Source organism: Choloepus didactylus, chromosome 8 (genome assembly GCF_015220235.1).
Source record: "Choloepus didactylus isolate mChoDid1 chromosome 8, mChoDid1.pri, whole genome shotgun sequence".
Classification (NCBI taxonomy): domain Eukaryota; kingdom Metazoa; phylum Chordata; class Mammalia; order Pilosa; family Megalonychidae; genus Choloepus; species Choloepus didactylus.
In genome coordinates, this window is record NC_051314.1 from 28,406,488 (window position 1) to 28,429,258 (window position 22,771).

At 39.3% G+C, this 22,771-nt stretch overlaps 1 protein-coding gene across 4 annotated transcripts in view; it reads right to left on the bottom strand.

Moving 5' to 3' along the window:
* Window positions 1-22,771, bottom strand: part of ANO4 (anoctamin 4) — a 514,881-nt gene that overhangs the window by 141,401 nt on the left and 350,709 nt on the right. For 3 of the 4 annotated variants that reach the window (XM_037846690.1, XM_037846691.1, XM_037846693.1), the window contains one exon: window positions 2,258-2,358. In XM_037846690.1, the coding sequence (XP_037702618.1) occupies window positions 2,258-2,358 (101 nt within the window). Of the gene's footprint in view, window positions 1-2,257; window positions 2,359-22,771 lie in introns of those variants that run through there. The other variant, XM_037846694.1, reaches the window with a different exon arrangement.

Consider the following 22,771-nt stretch of genomic DNA (forward strand, 5'->3'; position numbering starts at 1 on the left):
TTTTGAACTGTACTGGGCGATCTCATTTTACAAAATGGAAAGTTGACATCCCACAACTTTTTGCATATCTGTGAAAACTTAAAAACATATTCATGGACATATAGGTATTTAAGAAGCAGGTTTTATTGGCAGTTTACCACAATAAGCCTATTCCTCAATTTCCTTTTAAACACTGTAGGGATAAAAACCCAAGGAGACTAAACCAAATTCTTAATTCTAAATTCAGAAGTGCAGTGTACAGAAAATAACAAATACAGGTAAGATTCTTTGGGGCATTTAAGTTCAGTCAAATTGGTGTTTGTACATTTTGTTGAAATGACACCGTGGGAGAATTCCTACTTTGGACATGTCTGTATCTTCTAAGGTTAGTTATTTGCCTGAAACTCGTGGACAAGATGATAGAACAAATTTTAAATGCATCCTGTTGCAACAAGTAAAGCTATACTTAGGTAGCATCATATCAATATTAATGAGGCCAATTAGTGGCACACATTAATAGTATTTTCTCCTGAAAGTGTTGTCCTGCAGGAATTCCTAGATTTAAAAAGAAGCTTATTAGTCACAGTTATTACGGTTTTCATTTTTATTGTTTGGATCATATTCTCTTAATGCTGCATAAGAAAATGTATTAACGTTTCTTGGAGGTGGTGTTACATAACGACACCCAGACTTGGTATCTATGGTGTTGAGAGGCCCTTCAAATAGGAAATCCTTCCAGGTACTAGGGGAATTTGCTTTCCATTATGATTGCTCATGATTCTGCAATTGGCTTGGGTTCTTTGCTAGAGAAAGGTGGCGGTGTTCTGGCAGAAGATTTTGTGATATTTCTACTGGATTGTGGTATCAATTTCAATAAGTTTCACTACCTTTTATCAAAAGGCAGATTTTTGGCTGGGAGATATTATGGTTCTATGTAAGTGAAATTAGTAGTGGTTTCTTTTATTTTTGGTTCTTATGTGTAATACCAGGCTAATTTATATTAGTTATTATATTAATATATAATTGGCTTTAATTAATTTTAGGATAACAACTTTCAATGGAAGTTAAATTGATATTCTTTCTCTTTCTAAGTGGTAATATATATATTTTTAAAAAGTCCGCAAGTTCTCAGATTTCCTTCCTAACATTTAAAATACAAAAAAATTCATAATATCAGAGCTATGCTGATCTGCATTGAGAATTTTGCCTCGAAGCAAACAGAAGGTAGAAATCTCAATTTCTATTTTTACTTGATATTAGGACATAAAGGCCAATAAATAAAGACAATATGACACACCAGGGAGATACAGCACAGGCCTATGAATGGAAATTGTCCTTCTCTAAATGTGTTCCTAGTACCTCTCTGTTTCTAAGAATGTAGCTGATTCTTTGTCTCTATAACTTTTCCCAGCTCATTTAGAATTGTCAGTAGTTTGCCTAGTTACTGTCTTCTGACCCTGTCTTGCTAATGATGTTTGCAAACCAAAAGTATTTAGTCCATAAGTCCCTTTGGAACTATCCGTGGTACTAATTTTCCCCGCCTCTTTAGAAGAGTCCATACCCCCCACCCCCATTTCTTGGCATTTATAATTTCAGGTTTAATATGTTATTGTACTTACATCTAGCAAATGAAGATAGATTTTCCTTAATGCATAATAATACTATTCACTGCGAGATAAAGTTAAACTGATCATTTAAAATAACTAAGCAATCTGCAAAAATGTATTTTCTATTCCCCTTGGAATAAATATCAATGTTTATGTTTGCACACTATTTATGGACTGACTTTTTAATTATGTAAACATAGGTTACTTTTAAAAGATCACATTTTCATGAAATTTCTTGTCTTGTTTCTACAGAAGCAGGATTTTAGTGTTTTTCTGGATTCATTCCTGAATGCTGGCCTTGGAAGGGACCAGTAGGTCAGGAATATGAATATCTCTTGTGCCACTGATGCTCGTAGTCTGGCATTTCAAAGCAGAGTACACAGGGCTTCTAAGAATGACACCCTTAGGAAATGAAAATGCTGGTTTGAAAACACTTCTTTCTAGTACTTGAAATATCTACCTGCTAAAATCTGAATTAGCCAGAAAATGTCACAAAAAGCTAGGAAATCATTATTAGTCATGAAAACTTATTTGCATTTTCTAAACAGCTGAAGGATTTTCTTCTCTAATAGCTTTCCGGCTGATTTCAGTTTTATTTGTTCTGAAAGAGCAGCACATTAGGTTTACAGTGAAGTAGCAGAGAGAAGGGGGAAAAACAAATTTATACCTACCTGAAAGGCATTCTTACATTCATTTGTTCTGCATATCTTCCAAGGACTTCCCATGGGGCATGTAACTTCACAAAGATAATGTCACTATTTATTAGAGAGGACTGAAACAGAAAAAAGAAACTAAATTGAAAAGTATATCCAAGTCTCCTGCGGTTTAATTTAAACTGAGTTGGAACTTAGAAAGTGTGAACTACTGAGTTTAAGATTTGGAGTGTTCTTCAGCAATACATTGGGTCCTTAAGTGTGCACACATTCATTTAACAAACATCCCACTGTAAACCAACCACTGGAGACCCAGCTGTGAACAAGACAGATATAAATGGAACTTATATTTTTGCAAAAGAAAGTAGGAAAAAACAAGTTAAAAAGAGAGGGATAAATTCAGTGAGAAGATAACAAGGTAATGAGTGAAAGAGTTATGGACAAAGAGGCGCACACTACTTTGGATAAGGGGCAGGGAAAAGCCCCTCAGCCAACATGACATTTTAGCTGAGACCTAAAAGGGAAGGATCCCCCTGGGTAAAGAGTATGGATGAGTGTTCCTGGGGCAATTGCCCTAGGTTATAAAATTGCTGGGAGTGTTTGAAGGACAGAAAGGAGAGTAGAGTGCTGGAATGTATTCAGCATGGAGAAGAGCTGACTTGACAAGAGGCTGAACAGGTGAGCAGAAGCCACACCTTGGAGTGCTTTATGGTCCACGATAAAGTGGTTGGACTTTATTCTGGGAACACCGGGAAGCCATTTTGATTTAGGTTTTAGAAGATCACTCTGGCTACTGAAAGGGAGAGCTGCAGGGAAATCAGAGTCAGAGAGGGACTCTTGCAATCAACCAGGCAAAAGCAAAAGTTGGTGATGGTGGAGATGAAGGATGTAAAATATGTGGAATTTAAGTCTGAGTTGATGTCAGGCATGCCTTTTCAAATGCTGTGTTTTTTGACCCAGAATCTTTGCCTCTTCTGGGGCTTTCCATCAACACAGAACTTAAGCAAGGAAGTAAAACTAGGACTTCACACCCTGATAACCACTCAACAGGTTTTGGTCCATGATTCTGACCAAAGCAAAGGAACATAAGCTAATTAGGAGGTATCTCTTTGGAAGTGGCCTCCTGGGGGTGGGGAAGAGGAGGGAATTGTGGAGGGTGTAGAAGGAAAAATGAAAAAAAAAAAACAAAAAACAAAAAAAAAACAGTGGGTCAAACCAGTTTAAATTAGTAAAGTGGCCATTTATTTATCCCCATCTTTTCACACAGGGTCTTTCTGGATTTGCACGCTATTTACATTTTTGCAGCTTAATAGTATCCACAGGTATGTTAGGCATTTGTAGCTAAACTCCCCTACAAGAGTATCTATAAACAATCTAATTGTTTTGCACAGCTGAGAAAAATATAAACTCAACTTATGTGCTCTAGCTGGAATAAATCTGCATTACAGGAAACTGTTTTTAAATTGCCACATGATGCTTAATTGTAATTCATTTCTCAGTCTTTAATTCAGGGTATTCTTGCTGGGTTTATAAATATTGAACTTAGTTGATATGAATTCCTCAAGATATTAGGAAAATCAAACTGGTGTCAACTATGATATTCTCAGGGACTCTGGCAAAGTGATGCTGAATTTCCCATTAGTAGGAGGGCCAGGACCCACCTCTGAAATGGTGGGAGGACACCCTCTGACATTGGTCTGAAAAATCAAACTTCCTGCCAGTCCAGGCTGAAATAAGGCTTTGTTTTGTAGCTCGGGACAAGAAGTCCCCTGATTATAACATTCCTGAGGTCAAGCAATGTTTCCGTTATTCACAGTTGGATCCTCAGCCTAGCAAACTGCTGGCACAGAGGGAGAATACAAACAACATTTGCTTAATTTATGAATATGATTAGCGAAATGTGAATAGTCAGGTTATTTCTCCCAGCCAGGAGAAAGTTGCGTGTTCTGTGAAGGAGGAAGCAACTGTGGATAGAGTGACTTTTGGAGCTAATTTAGCAGGTTACTGCAAATGAAGGGCCCATAAGAATGAACAAGCCAGTAACCACTGAAGATGTGATGATAAATGCTGTGTCTCTGCACCAGTTGGTTTTCTGGTTAGTGACCATCACATTCAGTCCTCCCTGCCAGGGTGCTTCGAACCAAGTAGCCACAGGTCAAGAATGAACTCACAAGCAGCAGCGTCCTTGCAGAATAATTACAAACACAACATACACACAAAACTGTTAAGTCTGTGTCATTCACGCCTGCTGGATACACTGATTCCTTGATGATCTGAGAGGGTTGTGAGCTTATCAGCTGAGCATGTTTGTGCTCTGGAAAAATTGTTGCTTGTTTTTCAATATACAGTACAGTTTTCCAAGTTATAAAGCAGAATAAAGATTTTTGGGTCTTTTTGTTTACGTTAAAGATATACTTCAGAGCCTAGGAAGTTTTGTGGCTTCCTCGCTTGGGAGTTTAAATCGTGATAATAGGAATTCTTTAAATTCACCTATCTTTCCTACAAGTTTTTACACTTGCCGTTGTTTCTTCTTTCACTTTCCTATGAGAGAGAAAGAACAAAGTTGCATAATATGGGAAGACAACATGTGGGGATGTAATTTTTTTCAAAGAACCTGCGAGAGACCAAGTATTGATCTAGCCTAGAATATAACTTATAGAATTACTGTGATTGCTAGTTTTATGGAAAACAATTTATTGGAAGAATAATCATTTTGTAGATCCCCATTTTAAATGTATAATTCTGTGTGTGGAAAAGCCAACTCATTATCTGATCACATAAAGAGTAAACTAAAATTTAAATTGGGATCATTTATCATTTTCTGTATAAAAGCACAGCTATTTTGATTCATCGAGCATTATAAATAATATTTTTCATAGTATTTTCAATAATCATAATACTATCACTTTATATTTATTTAGTGCTTTGCACTTTCACGTTACCTCATTAATTCCCCCACAAACCTTGTGAGAGAAGCTTTCCTTTGACTTTTCTTTTAAATTCAATTTTATTGAGATTGTTCACAAACCGTATAATCATCCAAAGTGCACAATCAATTGCCCACAGTACATCATACAGCTGTGCATCCATTATTCCAGAAAAGAAATAAAAACAAAAAAGAAAACTCAAATCCTCCCATACCCCTAACCACCCCCTCCATTACTGGCTCATAGTATTGTATAGTACATTTGTTACTGTTGATGAAAGAATGTTAAAATGCTACTAACTGTAGTATATAGTATGCAATAGGTATATTTTTTCCTTATATGCCTCTCTATTATTAACTTATGGTTACAGTTTCATACATTTGTTCTAGTACATGAAAGAGATTTCTAATATTTGTACAGTTAATCATGGACATTGTCCACCACAAGATTCACTGTTTTATACATTCCCATATTTTAACCTCCAACTTTCCTTCTGGTGACATATGTGACTCTGAGCTGACCCTTACCACTACATTCACACACCGTTCAGCACTGTTAGTTATTCTCATAATAACATACTATTGTCACCTCTGTCCATTTCCAAACACTTAAGTTCAACCTAGTTAAACATTCTGCTCATAATAAGCAACCGCTCCCCATTCTTTAGCCTTGTTCTATATTCTGGTAATTTAGATTTCATGTCTATGAGTTTACATATTATAATTAGTTCATCTCAGTGAGACAATACAATATTTGTCCTTTTGTGTCTGACTTATTTCACTCAACATAGTGCCTTCAAGGTTTCTTCATCATCCTCCTTTTTTTCAAGATGGTTTTGTTCACCCACCATACATTCTGTCGTAAGTAAACAATCAATGGTTCCCCGTATAATCACATATTTATGCATTCACCACCATCACTGCTATCTATATAAGGACATATCCATTTCTTCTAAAAAGGAGGAAGAGTCAAAGAAGGTAGAGAGACAAAAGAAAAAGAAAGAAAAAAATGACAGATAAAAGGCAACAAAAGGAAAGATAGAATTAAACTAAAGCATAGTAAGAGTCAGACAACATCATCAATGACATACCCCTCCCTTATAGCCCCCTCTTACAGGCATTTAGCTTTGGTATATTGCCTTTGTTACATTAAAGGAAGCATAATACAATGCTTCTGCTAACTATAGTCTTAGTTTGCATTGATTGTATTTTTTCCCCAATACCATCCCATTTTTAACACCTTGCAAGGTTGACATTCATTTGTTCTCCCTCACGTAAAAGCATATTTGTACATTTTATCACAATTGTTGAGCACTCTAGATTTCCCTGAGTTATACAGTCCCAGTCTTTATCTTTCCTCTTTCCTTCTGGTGTCCCACATGCTCCTAACCTTCCTCTTTCAACCATACTCACAATCATCTTTATTCAGTGTACTTACATTGTTGTGCTACCATCACCCAAAACTGTGTTCCAAACCTCTCACTCCTGTCTTTTCCTATCTGTCTGTAGTGCTCCCTTTAGTATTTCCAATAGAGCAGGTATCTTGTTCACAAACTCTCTCATTGTCTGTTTACCAGAGAATATTTTAAACTCTCCCTCATATTTGAAGGATAGTTTTGCCAGATATAGGATTCTTGGTTGGCAGATTTCCCCTTTCAGAATCTTAAATATATCACACCATTTCCTTCTTGCCTCCATGGTTTCTGCTGAGAAATCCACACATAATCTTATCAAGCTTCCTTTGTATGTGATGGATCGCTTTTCTCTTGCTGCCTTCAGGATTCTCTCTTTGTCTTTGACATTTGATAATCTGATTATTAAGTGTCTTGGAGTAGGTCTCTTTAGATCTATTCTGTTTGGGGTACACTGCACTTCTTGGATCTGTAATTTTATGTCTTTCATAAGAGATGGGAAATTTTCATTGATTATTTCCTTTATTATTGCTTCTGCACCTTTTCCCTTCTCTTCTCCTTCTTGGATACTTATAATATATATATTTACGCACTTCACGTTGTCATTCAATTCCCTAAGATGTTCCTCATATTTTTCCATTCTTTTTCCTATCTGTTCCTTTGTGTGTAGTATTTCAGGTGTCTTGTTCTGCAGTTCCTGAGTTTTTTCTTCTGCCTCTTGAACTCTGCTGTTGTATGTCTCCACTGTGTTTTTCATCTCTAGTGCTGTGCCTTTTATTTCCACAGATTCTGCCAGTAGTTTTTACAAACTTTTGATTTCTACCATATGTTTGCCCAGTGTTTTCTTTATATCCTTTATCTCTTTTGCCATATCTTTTCTGAACTTGTTGACTTGGTTTTTAATATGATTCAACATATTTCTTTGAAAATCTTTAATTGATTGTTTCATTAAGGTGAAACAATATTTCAATTCTATCTTTTTTGAGGTGTAAGTTTCTTCCTTTGACGGGGCCATATCTTCATTTTTCTTAATGTAATTTGTAGTTTCTGTTGTCTAAGCATCTGGTTTCCTTGGTTACTCCAATCAGATTTTCCCAGACCAGACTGGGTTCAGGTCTGAGAGTGGGGTTATATTCAAAGCCAAGTTTCCATGAGGGTGCATCTTAGAAGATTGACAGACTTTCCTGTGAGGTCTCTAGCTGCTGTGCTTTTCCTAACCTGCCCATCAGGTGGCACCTGTCAGCCTTTCACTCCCGACTGGTGTTAGGAGGTGTGGCCCCTTTAATTCTTAGCTTTGTTTGTCTCTGTTTTTACTGTTTTCCCCCAGGCCTTGGATCTGAGTTCTGAAGGGCAGGCCAGCACTAGCTCTAGGCCCTACCTCCTTCCTCTTAGGGAAGATACACCCCTAAGGATTTATCTTCTGCATGTGAATAGCTCCTTTTTCTCTTTAACTCTGTAACTCCACGCCTGTCTGGGTCACAGTGCTGTGAATGGAAAATGGTCACTCAGGTTGAGAGAGAGAAAAAGGGGAAGAAAGCTCCCTTTCAGAGCCAGTCCATGGTCCCCCGGTTTCACCCTTCAGTCAGACAGAGCACCCAGTCCTCTGTGCTCCCTCTCCCAGGGCACTGGTATACTCTGGCTCTCCAAGGTCTGTCTCAAAAAGCCTCCATATTGTTTCTTTTTTTTTAATTATTTTTTTTCTGTCAGCCCCACATCCTCTCTGCTGGGAGTACCCTCAGAGTACTTTGCTGCTTGTTAGGGGTTTGTATTTATCACTTGTATTCAGCAGTCCATTTTTTGTTAATCAAAACCCCAGCTGGAGCTGGGCTGAGCTATATTCACTTGCTCCAAGAATGCTGCTTTCTCCCACAGTGAGGTCCTGCCGCTCAGCCTGCCATGGGCAGAGGGGACTCCCGGTGTGGGGCCACAGTTTTTACTTACAGACTTTATGCTGCAATTTCAGCCATTCCACCCAATCCAGGTTGGTGTACAATGTGTGGACAGTCACGGTTGTCCCCCAGCAGTTGTTCCAGATTATTTACTTGTTGTTCCTGGTTGTTTATTAGCTGCTCCAGGGAACTAACTAAATTCCACACCTCTCTATGCTGCCATCCTGTCCCTCTCTACTTTGACTTTTAAGAGGAGGAGAGGGAGACAGGCCAAGTGATTCACTCAAGTCAATCTGAGTGTTTATCATAGAGCTGATTCCAGACCTTTATTACTTGACTCTGTCATCACTTTTATCTAATAAACTCTGAGGTTTAAATAAATCCATGGCCTTGCTTAGGGAACATGTGTTTACAAATACATATTCTCTGAATTGCTCCTTTATACATTTATATAAACTAATTTTAGAAGAATTTCAAGCATTAGAAAACAAAGCAACAAAACCAAAAAGGCACTCCATATTGCACATATATATATATATATATATATATATATATATATATATATATGTATGTATATATGTCATTATTTTATTACTCATCTGCCCAAACACTGGATAAAGGGAGTCCCAGGCACAAGGTTTTCCCACTCACACGTTCACATGATAAAAGCTATATAGTTATACAATTATCATCAAGAATCAAGTCTATCGGATAATAGTTCAACAGATTCAGGTATTTCCTTCTAGCTTTTCTAATATACTAGAAACTAAAAAGGAATATCTGGATAATGCATAAGAATAACCTCCACAATGACCTTTGGACTCCATTTGAGTTCTCTCAGTCACTGAAACTTTATTTTGTTCCATTTCTCTTCCCCCTTTTGGTCAAGAAGGCTTTCTTAATCCCATGATGCCAGAGCCAGACTCCTCCTGTGGAGTCATGTCCCACATTGCCAGGGAGAGATACACCCCTGGGAGTCATGTCCCACATAGAGGGGAAAGTAGTGAGTTAATCTGCACAGTTGGCTTAGAGAGAGAGGCCACATCTTTTTAACAAAAGAGGTTCTCTGCGGGTGACTCTTAGGCATAATTATAAGTAGGCTTAGCTTCTCCTTTGCAGGAATAAGTTTCATAAGGGCAAGCCCCAAGATCGAGGGCTTGACTTATTAAGTTAGGAGTCACTAATACTTGCGAGAATATCAAGAATTCCCCAGGTGGGCAAGTTGAATATTTTCACATTTCCCCCAGTCTCTCAAGGGAACTTTGCAGATACTTCTTTATTTTCTGCCCAAAAAACTCTGGGGTGTATCAGGTATCACATTAACCTGTACAGAGTAACAATATCTCATCCATGGGCCTATTATTCATATTAAATTTTTCAAGGAGGAACTGAGAAGGGAGGACCTACTCTTTGTTATACAACACATTCTAAACCTCAGCTCTAAAAAATAAATGTGAAACAGATGATTGCTAATTATATGGCCCATATATCATCCTTTTCTCTACTGCTGAGTGATTATGGTACTGTTTCTAAATAGGTTTTTCCTCAATATTAAGTATTCCTTCTCACGTAAATCCAAGTGTGCAAGTGCCAAAGGGAAGAGAAATGAAAATGATTTTTATGAAATGTAGAGTTGTTTCATTAATATGCTGCAAAAAAATCCCTTAGGTCACAACCTTGGGGAAGAAGTAAAAAGACCATTTGGAGGAGTTTGATAAAATACTCTTAGAAGAAAGGCAAGAAATTAATGAGTAGCATAGGAGCTACTTGCAATAGAAATAAATAAGATTCACAGAAAGCATTCCTTCTTTCTTCCCTTCCTTCAACAAGAAAGTACAGAACATTTTCTATATACTAGATGCTAGGAATGCAAGATCTATTGTGGTCTTTCCCTTGATATGTCACAATTTAGTAAGGGAAGGTTAGGTAAGTCAACAGTAAGGCAAGAAAAGAAATAGCATTCCAGTATCTAGCCCAGGCAATCCATCTTTCAAGGATGTGTTCATGTATACACACACCTTCACATCACACAATTCATGATGCCATTTACTGAGAAGAGGAGTCTGAGGGAGGAACTGGTTTGGGAGTGGGGGCATGGAGGAAGATCATGAACTCAGTTTTAGAAATAAGACATCATATGGGCAGTTTGATAAATGAGTCTGGAGATCTGGGGAGAAGTCTTGGCTAGAGATACAGTGTTAAGTATGGCCAGGACACAGATGGCTTAACGTCATGGGATTGGATGAGGTCCCTTAGAGTGAGAATATATATATGGAACCATGTGGGCAGCTGCACCACAGAGTTTAGTTAGGAATTCAGACTCTCAGGTCAAATGTGTGGATTCACAACCTTGTTATACCTCTTACCAGCATTGTGATCTTGGGCAAGTTATTTAACCTCTTTATGTGCAACTATAAAATGGGAAATGATGGCAATACCTACCTCATTGTACTGTATTAAATGAAATAATACATATAACATGCTCACAACACATCTAAAAATATGTTAGTTATTATTTCCAAGAAGGGCTGCACTAGATTGGTGGTAGAGGGAAGAATGCAGCATTCCTACTCACCCAACTTAGAACCTGCTGTGCCAGTTTGGATGTATTATGTCCCCCCAAATGCCATTATCTTTGATGCAATCTTATGGGGGCAGACGTATTAGTGTTGATTAGATTGGAATCCTTCGAGTGTTTCCATGGAGATGTGACTCAATCAACTGTGAGTGAAATGTTTGATTAGATAATTTCCATGGAAGTGTTATCCTGCCCATTCAGTGTGGGTGTTAACTGGATCACTGGAATCGTATAAAGAAGTTCACAGACAGAAGGACCAGAGAGCAATTGAGAGTGACATTTTGAAGAGGAGCTGCAGCTAAGAGAGGACAAAACATCCTAGGAGCAACATTTTGGAGAATGGCATTTTGAAATGTAACCTGGGAGCAAATGGACACCAGCTACGTGCCTTCTGAGCTAACAGGGGTTTTCCAGATGCCAAAGGCCATCCTTCAGTGAAGATACCCTATTGTTGATGGCTTACCTTGGACACTTTGTGGCCTTAAAGCTGTAACTGTGTAACCAAATAAACCCCCTTTATAAAAGCCAATCCATTTCTGGTGTTTTGCAAAATGGCAGCATTAGCAAACTGAACACCTGGGAAGGGGACAAATAAGGAATCAATATGTGGAAAGGCTTTCCCAGGTCTTTGACTAGAAGGTCCAAACAGAAGAATCGCTGAGAGCCAAGGCCCCCATTCCTGTCTGCTGTTCCTTCAAGGGTCCTCATGGTGTCCTACCTTAATGGTTTGGACAAGGAGAAAAAACCATCAAGGAAGACAGAAGGAGCTGCCAGAGAGGTAGGAGGGAAACAAGGAGAGGGAAATCCCAGAAGCCAGGAGAGGAATGGGTTTCTGGAAGGACAAAGTGATGAGCTGTGTCAGATGCTAGCAACAGCTCTGGTTATCCTTCCTGCAGATGCCCCTGGTGCTGCTTTCTCCTCCCCAGTATTTGCTTCATTCAGCAGCTTCCACTGGTCCCATCACTGCTGCACCACCCTCCTTTCTCTGCTGACACTGTCATTGGCCCAGACCTTAATGCTGATGCAGAGCAGAGGCAGACTTCTCTTCCCAACAGTGTTTCCCTTGTGCTGTGACTTCCAGCTAGCTCGCCTGAGGAGTCCGGAGTCCAAGGGAACAAGCTTCCACACCAAGTTCCAGGAGAGCACAGGGAAACCAGGCCATGTCTCTCTCCTCCACACACCTCCCTGCCACGCCCCAACCAGCAGCAGTGAATGGAACCCATACTTCTCTCTTCTTGCCTGCTTTGAGGAGAGCTGTCTGTACTCTCAGAGCAACTTTTCAAGAGCTCAGAAGTGGCTCAAGTCTCCCCACTGTGCCTGAGGGTCTCAGGTTCAGTGTCTCACTGGGAGGCAGCTGTTCTCTCAATGACTCAGGCAACAAAAACCCCTGACAACCTCCCCAGACTTCCTGAGGTGGCCATGCAGCTCAGCCCTCCCCTCCACCTCAAGAACCCCATCACACACACACACACACACACACACACACACACACACACACTTTCAAAGAAAAATCCTATTGAAATTTTGAGTTTTTGTTTTAAGCCCATGTGCACCTGAATGGTGATCTTGTACAGAACCACACATGTAGTAGAATGTGTGTGTGTGTGTACATGTGCATAAAGGGAATATACTAGAAACCATATTTGCCATAGAAACACTATTCTGGGAAATTTTTATCAATCTAATCTCATTGAATTAATAATTCAGGTCCATTTCCTCTGATCAAGTTACCTGATACAGGAGGGTGGCAAGTTTTAAAAGGTAGCAGGACAAAGGAAAGCAATTTGAAGGAATTCAGTCAATCATTTATTTATCAAATATTTATTACACCTCTATTAACCACTTATCTCATGCAGGGAATGAGGCATTTGTGTCATAGTAAGACAACTAGCTCTAATGTGCCTTGGCTACACAGAAAAGGAGAACATTTCTGCTCCTGAGAAACTAATACTTTAGCTATGAAGATGAAATAAGTATATGTGAAATTTGAGTAGAATTACCAAATAAGAGATAAACAAGTGCAAGCATTAATAACCTTTCTTTATGTCTTGAGTGGAAATAGAGAGACAATATTGTATAGTGGTTAAAAGCTACAAACTCTTGCCTGGAGTTAGGTTTAAGTGCCAACCTACTACTTAGTAGCTGGTGACCCTGGATAAATTATTTATTCTCTATAAGCCTCAGATTTCTGGACATTCTGGTAACTCATACAAAGTTTAACGCACACAAAATGCTTAGCTACATCTTGTGCAGTAAATGCTTTTCAGGTGGTAAGGAGGGATGTATGTGCTTAGTCAAAGGAATTTGAAAATATTTTTTTAAAATTAAAGCTTGGATTTAGGAACAACAAAGATTGCTTTCTTCCTATCTGGCTTGCAGATTTTGATCATGGAATTATACTAATGGAACATTAGGTATGGAGAAGTACTTTCTTGGAAGGACTAGGAAAGGCAGCTGCATTTGAGAATTTAAACAAAGTTTATTTCCATGGATATTAGAGGGTGAATGCCTGGCTCAAAGGAACCTGATCCTCTCTCGCTTGCAAGCTCATTAGAGTCTGGTTTAGTTTAAAACAAAAAAGTCCATATTGGGATTATGTTTGTTGCACAGTAGGGACAGGGAATACATGAATGGGAAAGGGGGAGTGAAATGGAGGTTTGTTTGGAAATAGTCCCTGTGGGTCTAAGTTAGTTCAAAGAACTCTAGGAAAGTTCTGGGACCCTTAACAAGAGACTGTTGAATTAAAAATGTCCCTCTATCACTTAAAGACCATCTGAACTCAAAAGATGATCCCCAATATTTTTTAACTTTGCAAAATCTATCTTAAGTGTCTTTTTTCAGGAGCTTTATCAGGGCAGCAGACTAAAGGAGACCTTCTAGGTACAGATACTTTCTAGGAGAATCTCTGATTTGCCTTGCAAGGTGACCACTGGCCAATGTTCACTGCGAGTTGCTGAGCAGCTTCAGTGAGGAGTGGTGGAAAGAACATGAGGACAAAGGCCTATCATAGCTCTCCCTTGAAAGCTTGGATAAGTCACTTCTCTGCCTCTCAGTTGCTCCACTGAACAATTAGAAATAACATGACCCCTGTTCTGCAAAATTATAGTTTTTGATGCACAGATGTGAAAGAGCATGTCAAAAATGGCCCAGTCCTTGTCCTGTCTCTTACTGGACATTAGATTGGGAATATGGCCTCTTGTTCTCTGACCTTGGTTTCCTCACTCATAAAAGGATGGGGCTAGAACTATTCAGTTTGACACAAACCTGTTCAGGTGGCAGTGCACCTGGAAGTCACAGTGGTCATTGCAGATGACCATAAATCCAATCATGTGAATCGTAATTTAGCTTTCACCCATCCATTCATCTGTTCCATAAACGTCTACTGAGGGCCTAGTCTGTGCCAAGGACTGTCTTAGGTGCTGGGATTACAGCAGTGACCAAAACAGACTGGAACCCTGCTTTCATGAACTCAAGTTCTATTAGGGAGACAGACAATAAAGAGGCACATAATATTTCCAATGGTGTCCTTTGATGAAGATTAAAGAGTAAGGAAACAGAAAGTAATAGTGGGAAGGAGACGCTATTTTAGATAGAGTGGTGTGGACAGACCTTTCTGATAAGGTGACATTTGAACAGAGACGTGAAGAAAGAGCAGCAGAAGGCCATTCAATTATACAGGGAGAGAGCATTCCAGGAAGAAAGAAGAGGAAAGGCCAAGACCTCAAGGCACAAATATACTTGATGTTTCCATTTATTGAGCACGAAGGGTAAAATCAGGTTAGCTGCTTGCATCTATTCTGCGTCCCCTTAGGTAACTACTTGGTTATCACTGTCTCATAACTAACTATGCTGTTAGCAAAACGAGGCAAAACCCTAAAAATCTGGGGCAAAATGGAGTACCAACTGGGGACACAGGTAAATCTCTTGGAGAAAAAATAATCATAGTGTATACATAAGGATTAGGGGTAGCAGTGGCAGCAGCTGACATAGTGCTTATTGCATGCTAGGTACATACAGTAGATCAATTATTCTTCACACCAACCCTCTGAGGCAGGCATTATTTATTAGTATCCAAATTTATGGCAGAGGAGGAACTAAAGCACAAAGAAGTTGTGTACCTTGGCTAAGGTCACACTCAGTAGGGAGCGGAGCCCAGATTCTCACCAAGGCAGTCTGGCTTCAAAACCGCTGTTCCATGAGTGCTGGTGTGAAGTAGCTCAAGAACTGCTAACATGAATGTATTTTCTCATGGAATCGATTCCACTGTCATTTTATTTTTTGGGGGAAAATGCTTGGTCACATATAGGAATTCACAATATAATACATACAGTTCCCTCTAAAGATCCCCAAGTTTATGTAAGGTCAGTGTTATGAGCCAAGTTGAAGCCTTGTCTGTCACTGACTACTTGTGTGATTTGGGGCCCATTACTTCATTTGTGAGCCTCAATTTCCTCATTTTAAAAATGGGGATAACAATATTCACATTGCAAGGTTTTTTCTGAAGTTAACATGGTTGTGTGGTTGTGGTTCAATAAGTGGGAATTTCCTCCTTCTTCCCAGGACTACTGTATGCATGGTGGACATTCTGGTAACCCACAGCTGCTGCTAGAGTCTCTTGGTGTATCTGAAATCTAGTCTCTGAAACTGACAGAGAAATGTACATTTCTTGACGGTTAAAGTGCTCAAAGTAATGGCTGAGCAATTTCAACTCCTCTCAGTGGGGCTGCCATCTAACCAGCTGTGAGTCACAGGTAAATGACTTATACTTTTCCGAGCTTCAGTTTTCTCTGAAAAATTGGGGCACATGTCTCTAAAAAGTCTTTTTGCTTCTATTATTCTTGATTCCCTTAGGGACTCATCGGAATTTGTAAGTATAGTTGAAAAAATCTCTTGTAGATTCTGATGCAATTCTCTCTCCAAAACTCATGCACACACACACTCATACACTTACTTGTGCCCTAGTGGAGAGAAGACTTTGAGGCATTGTATGTTCCTAAAAGGTCACAATGTTTATTCCCTGGAGAACACATCAGCATTGGCAACAGGGAATCAGTGTGTGAAACGGTCACTCACTCCTCTGTAGCAGACCTTTAAATGTAAGTTCCCTGAGGACTCCATCCAGGGCTTCCTCTAGCTGTTCCTCTTTGATGATTTCATCCTTTCCCAATGGCTACAGATGTCACCTAGAGTCCAATGTCTCCTATATTCATCTTTTTGCTGATATCTCTATTCATGAGCTCTGGATTGGCACAGTCAATGGTCAACATGCTACAGTTGTCTCATGAGCATGTCAGACTCAACATGTCTAAAACAGATCCTCTTCCCTGGCAAACATCTTCCTCTCCTTAGTGTCACCAGATTTGGGAAATGATACAACCACTCACCCAGTTGCTCAAATCTAGGAATTGCTTTTGACTTGTCTTTATTCCCTACCTCATATCCAATTAATCACCAAGACTTATTGATTCTACCTCTTAAATTTCTCTCAAATCTATCTCCACTTTTCTTCATCTTCCCTGCCATCATCCTCCTTTCAGCCACCATCATCTGTCTTCTTGAATACAGCAACAGCTGCATAGCTGGGTTCTCTCCAATTCTACTCCTTTTGTGTATTCTCACTGAAGTCTTTAAAAATGCAATGTGACCCACAGTTTCCCATTGCTCGCTGAAAAATCACTGAAGTGGCCAGTGTTGAATCTGGCCACTCACTAATCTTGTGTCACTTTTCCTTTCTCTGAGCTCTAGCCACACTGGACTCCTTTCTTCCCTAAACTGCCAAGCTCCTGACAGTCTCAAGGTCTTCTTATATACTATTCTTTCTGCCTGGTAAATTCCTATTCCTTCAAGTCTCAGGGCATGTGGTAGGCAGAAGTCTAAGATGGTCACCATGATTCCCACCCCCTGATGCACAAACCTGTACAATTCCCTCTTCTTGAATGTGGGTTGAACCTATGAGTAGGATGGGATATCACTTCTGTGAGAGATACGAATCAGCTGACTTTAGTTCATCAAAAGGAAGATTATCCTGAGTGGGCCTGAACTAATCAGGTGAGCCCTTAAATGAGGGTTTAGAGGTGAGATATTTTCCTGCTGGCTTTAAGGAGACAGGTGCCACATTGGGAGAGGGCCTGGAAGAGGTTTTGTGAGGGACCCTCTAGGTGCTGAGAGGAGCCCCTGGCTGACAGCCAGGAAGAAAATGGGGACATCAGTCCTACAATCACAAGCAACTAAATTCTAACAGCATGCACCTGAGATTCACAAAGGAATCACCCCTTAAGACTCAGAAAGGAATGTGGTCTGGGTGATACCCTGATTGTAGCCTTGTGAGATCCAGATCAGAGGACACAGCTGGGTGTACCCAGATTCCTGAAATTATGAGATCACAAATGTACATTGTTTTAAGCTGCTAAATTTGAGGTAATTTGTCATATAGCAGTAGAAAACAAATATATGTCCTATTTCAACTAATTGATTCTGCAGTTACATATTTCACTGTTATCTCTGCTGTATTCCAAGCACCTAGTATGTTACTAATCACATGGTCATTGAGAATGAGTGTTCTCTAAATTAATTTATGAATATTGTGGGATCTAGACTACGAACAGCCTTCTCATATTATTGATTTCCTTGTTAAAACAGTATTATTAGACTTAAAAATTCATCTTTTTGCCACTAAAGAGGTTTCAATATAGTTTATGAGAAGCTCAAGTACACTCTCTTCACCTTCAGCAGATGTCCAGCACTGATGAACTAAACACAAATCTCCACAGATTTCATCAGAGGACCTCTGTGTTGTAATGAATACTGCTGGAATGTGCTCTTGGTTATTCTGTTTCAACCCTGGTGATCCTCACAGCAAGCCTATGAAAATTACCACATCACGGAATGAGAGGAAAATTAGTGTTTATTAGTGTGCATTAGTCAACATGCGTTAAGTTATGCTGCAGTAACAAATAACCCCCCAATATCCATGGCTTAAAATGGTAGAGCTGTACTGTCAATATGGTAGCCACTAGCCAGCCACATGCGGCTACTGAGCACTTGAAATACAGCTAGTCCAAATTGAGATGTGCTCTGGATGAAAAAATAAACATTGGATTTTGAAGGCTTAGTATAAAAAAAGAATGTAAAATATCTCAATAATTTATATATTGATTACATGTTTAAATATTTTAGAACTACTATTAAATAAATTTAGATATATTTCAAGTTATTTCTTAAATAATTAAATTATTTAAAAATAAGTAAACATTGTTTAATTAATATTTAAATTATTTAAAAAATTTCATCAGTTTCTTTTTATCTTTTTAATGTGGCTACTAGAAAATTTAAAATTACATTTCACCAGTTGGATGGCACTATGATCAAGGTTTATTTCTTGCTCATGCTACATCCCCATTGCAGTTCAGCTCATTTAGTGACTCAGTGATCCAAGTTGAAGGGTCATTGTGCAGGAGGGAGGCAGAGCTCTGGAGGGTCACACAAGAACACAAGCTGCTTCTATACCCAGCTCATTGGACAGAACAAGTCATATGACCCCATCTGTCCATGAAGCCACCAGGAAGAAAGGTTATTGTCTAGTGAATAGTACTAATACATGCTAATATAGAATATATCCTTCTTCCGTCACCTTCTTAGGAACACAGTAGATCTATTGTGTAAAACAAATGTCTTTACCTCACAACACTCATAAAGATATTCAACAAACAAAGATGATTTTAACTACATACTAGGCACTGTGTAAGATCCTAGGGACATAGCAAAGGCTGAGACATGCTCCTGGACCTCAGGGAACTCACACTTTAGCAGAGCAACCATTATACTAATTATAAATAATGTGACAGACATGAACAGAATTGGCTGAATAATCACGGGAGAGGAAATGCACCCTTCGTGCATGTTCCCACCATGCAGTATTAAATCTCTTAGAAGTAAGCAAGGTCAACTCTAAAAGTCATTTTGCTTGTTACAGACCATCCTAACATCTTCCTATTCCTTCAAGGTGGTATGTTAGATAAGCTGAGCTTGGGGATAATTATATTATCACAGTTATGCTTTTTATTATCACAAATGATCCACCCACTGATAACTATTCAAAATTATGACCCAGTCAGCAACCCATGTGTCATTATACCCTTGGTAAGCTGCAGCAATTAGACATGAAATAGAATGACCCAGAAAAGACAGATGAGTAGGGTATTTGCTGCTAGTAAAGAAACAATTTATCTTTGGAAATACTTCCTATTGTACTTGGAAAAGGTTATGACATTCCCTCCTACCTGTATAAATGTATGTGTAGATGTGTGTGTGTGTGTGTGTGTGTGTGTGTCTGTAAGTATCTTTCTCTATATCTATCTATCTATCTATCTATCTATCTATCTATCTATCTATCATCTCTATCTATCATCTGTCTATCTATCAATCATCTATCTATCTTGGTGGAATGTGGATCAAAATTTAGAGGCTGCAATAACAGTGCACGTAACAGTAGAGTTTACAAAGTGCTTCTTACCTAAAGGTTATGGAAAAAAATGTCAAAAAACCAGTGTTTATATGACTTCTGATAACAGAGAAATCTAGCTGACAAAATAAGATGACAAATTTTACCTCTTCTCATATCAGTTCTTCATTGGTAAAATGCTTATATAGCTACCTCTTTCCACTTTACAGGGCTAAGATGTATATTATATAACACATTTGAAATCATGCTTTGTGGGGCCATTAGTGCATTCCTGGCAACTGGTTCTCCTCTCCTTCTGGGCATATGGAAGACTGAGCTCCTGGTCCACTGTGGTAGGGTGGAGCCATATGGTGAGTTCCAGCCATTGAGGTGAAAGCAGAGGCCTTGAAGAGGTGGTGTGTGCTTTGCCTTCCCTGCCACAGAGGCAGATGTCTGGTTGACACCTCTGCTTATCTGGGTCCCTGGTGACTACAAAGAGCAGCGCTTCTACTCCAAGGGATCAATCATTGAGATCAAGAAATAAACCCTGTTGCCTTAAGTTGCTGAGATGGAAAGGCCCTGAGTGACATGTCAGGGTTATATAAAGCTATGGAACTGGAATAAATCACCAAGGGAGGCAGAGATACAGAAGGAAAGGTGTGTGTTTTGGGGGGGGGGGGATCCAGGACTGAGCCTAGGACCCTCTAAAACATTTGGAGATCAAACAAAAGAGGAGGGGCAAGCAAAAGAGATTGAGAACGGGCCAGTGAAGAAGGGAGAAATGCAGGAGAGCATGTGTTGCCAAGAGAAGAACTTCTTCCAAGACAGGAGTGATTTCCAGATAGGACACTGCTGATAAGGCCAGCAAGATAAGAGAGATGGCAAGACAGCTGGGTTTGGTCAGAGTGACACTTATGAAAGCAGTTTCTGTGGAATGGTGCAGGAGAAAGCCCAGACTGAGTAGTTTGAAAAGAGAATGGTAAGCAAGGAAATGGAGGTAGCAACAACAGATAAATCTTTCCTGAAGTTTTGCTGTGAAGTGGAGAAGAGAAATGGGGCAGTAGTTGGAGGAGAATGTGGTGTCAAGGGATTTTTCCTAAGACATGAGTTACAGAAGCACCTTTGTATTGATTGAGTAGAGAGGAAAAATTTATGATGCATAAGAGAGAAGAGACAATTACAGAAGCAAAGTAATTGAGAAGGTGAAATGGGAGGGGATTCAGGGTCTAATAGGAAAGCTCATGGGATAGAGGCAGGCACTTCATGCATACTAACTGGAGAAAAGACAGAGAGATACAGTCAAAGAAGATCCTGTCTGATTGATTGCTTCTATTTACCATTGAAGTATAGGCAAGGTTATCAGGTGGGCATGTGGAGGTGCAGGTGGCTGGGTGCAGAAAAAGGAGGTGAGAGGGTTGAGGGGCATGAAGCAAGTGGGGAATAACAGCTGGTCAACTCCGTCACTTCAAGTCTTTGGTCAAATGTCACTTTCTCACTGAGCCCCTTACCCAACATCCCATTTAAAATTATGAACCCTTCACCCCAGGGCTTGCATACCCTGACCTACTTTTTCAATTGCCATATTATTATCACCTTCTAACATACGATGCTACTTATTTGTTTATCATGTTTGTTTTTCATTGTCTCTCCCATTGAATGTGAGCTCCACAAGGACAGGGGCTCTTTGTTTTGTTCATGTATATGTCCAAGTGCCTCAAATTGTGCCAGGGACTAGATATTTATTGATTGAAAGAAAGAAAGAAAGAAAGAAAATGAATGAATGAATGGAAGGAAGGGAGGGAGGAAGTTAATTGGGTGTTACGGAGGAGGGAAAGCAAACCTGCTGGGGATGTATAGCAGTATCAGCGGGCATTCTTTGGTGTCATTTTGAGACTGTGGTAGTGATTGAGAGTGAAGCAGTTAAGCATGTTTTTTTCCCAGCAACGTTCAGCCACTTGGGTGCAAGCCATAGAAAGTGGGTTCTAATCACGGTTAGGGCTCTACCAGGCAAATAAGTCAAATAAGAAGAAAGCATTTAGGTGCTGGTGCTTGCAAGGCAGCAGTCATGATGATGGCCCAAGGAATCAAAGCCAAGTAGTAAGAGTAATGAAATGATGATTAAAAAAGTGTTTGGGACAATTAATTAGCAGGCTCATTATCATATTAAATGTACTTTCCGATGACATTTTTGAATATTTAAACCTATTCAAAGACAGAGTCAATTTCAAGTATTAGCTCCAAGTATTTAACCGTTAACTTAGAACTTTACTGAGAGACTTCATTTTAAAAGGAAATGGAAAAAGAAAACAGCAAAAGGAAAACCACAAATTAAAATTCAGCAATTGCTGATTGCTTATCTTTGTTTTGCCATCCCAAATGAGGCATTTTATGACATAAAGAATCAAGACCAACAGTGTTTCATCAACTAGAGTTTGTACAAAGAACTGCAGGGTGGGAGATCCCTTCCAGAGATGAGAGGCAACACTGAAAGTCTCAAACAGGTTATCCTTTCATAACACACAGTTTTATCCATGAGTCACTGATTGCAGGATTAGATTTCAGAAGAATCACAGGCACTTGTTAAGAGTCTGAAAAACTGAATCAAGGCAGCTCAAATGAATGCCAGAATGACTTACTGCTATACAATCCAAAATAACATCCTGACTGAACCAAGGAAACTACAGACTGAGGAGAAGAAGAAGAGGCCTCGAAAGGGGACATAATGCATTTTTGAAACACTAATGGGTGGGAGGTCTCACCACAAGTAATTTCCTCTTCTGCCTGCTGGACTGCTAAGGTCAAGTAAAATTGCGTATAGAACAGTTTCATTCTGCTGCCTGCTCTACTCCCGGTCTTCTACAAAGCTCTTTTAAATTTCAACCGGTGTAGTAGAAATCAGAATGGACATCAGGACAGAAAAACAAAGAATTTCAGTGAGTAATAAACACCATCTTTTCAGATGCCCCAAATGACCTTGGTTACATTGTAGACAACAGCTGGTACAGTTGGTTTGAAAGAAATCCTTGGCCTGAAAGAAATCTAGCAAAGAGATGACAATTTAAAAAGAAGTACAAGGGGATGGATTTGGTTTCAAAGAAGCTAAATGCAATTAGATTAGACTGTTTTGAAAAAAAAAAAGACAAAAATACATATCTGGCTACTATCTGTCTTGTCATTAAAGCCTAGAAAAACAGTTACACTGGGCATGAATTTTATTCATGGAAAATTGCCAAATGAGCATAATCATTGTGAATGTCAAAATGAAATGGTGAGCTAAAACTGGTGCA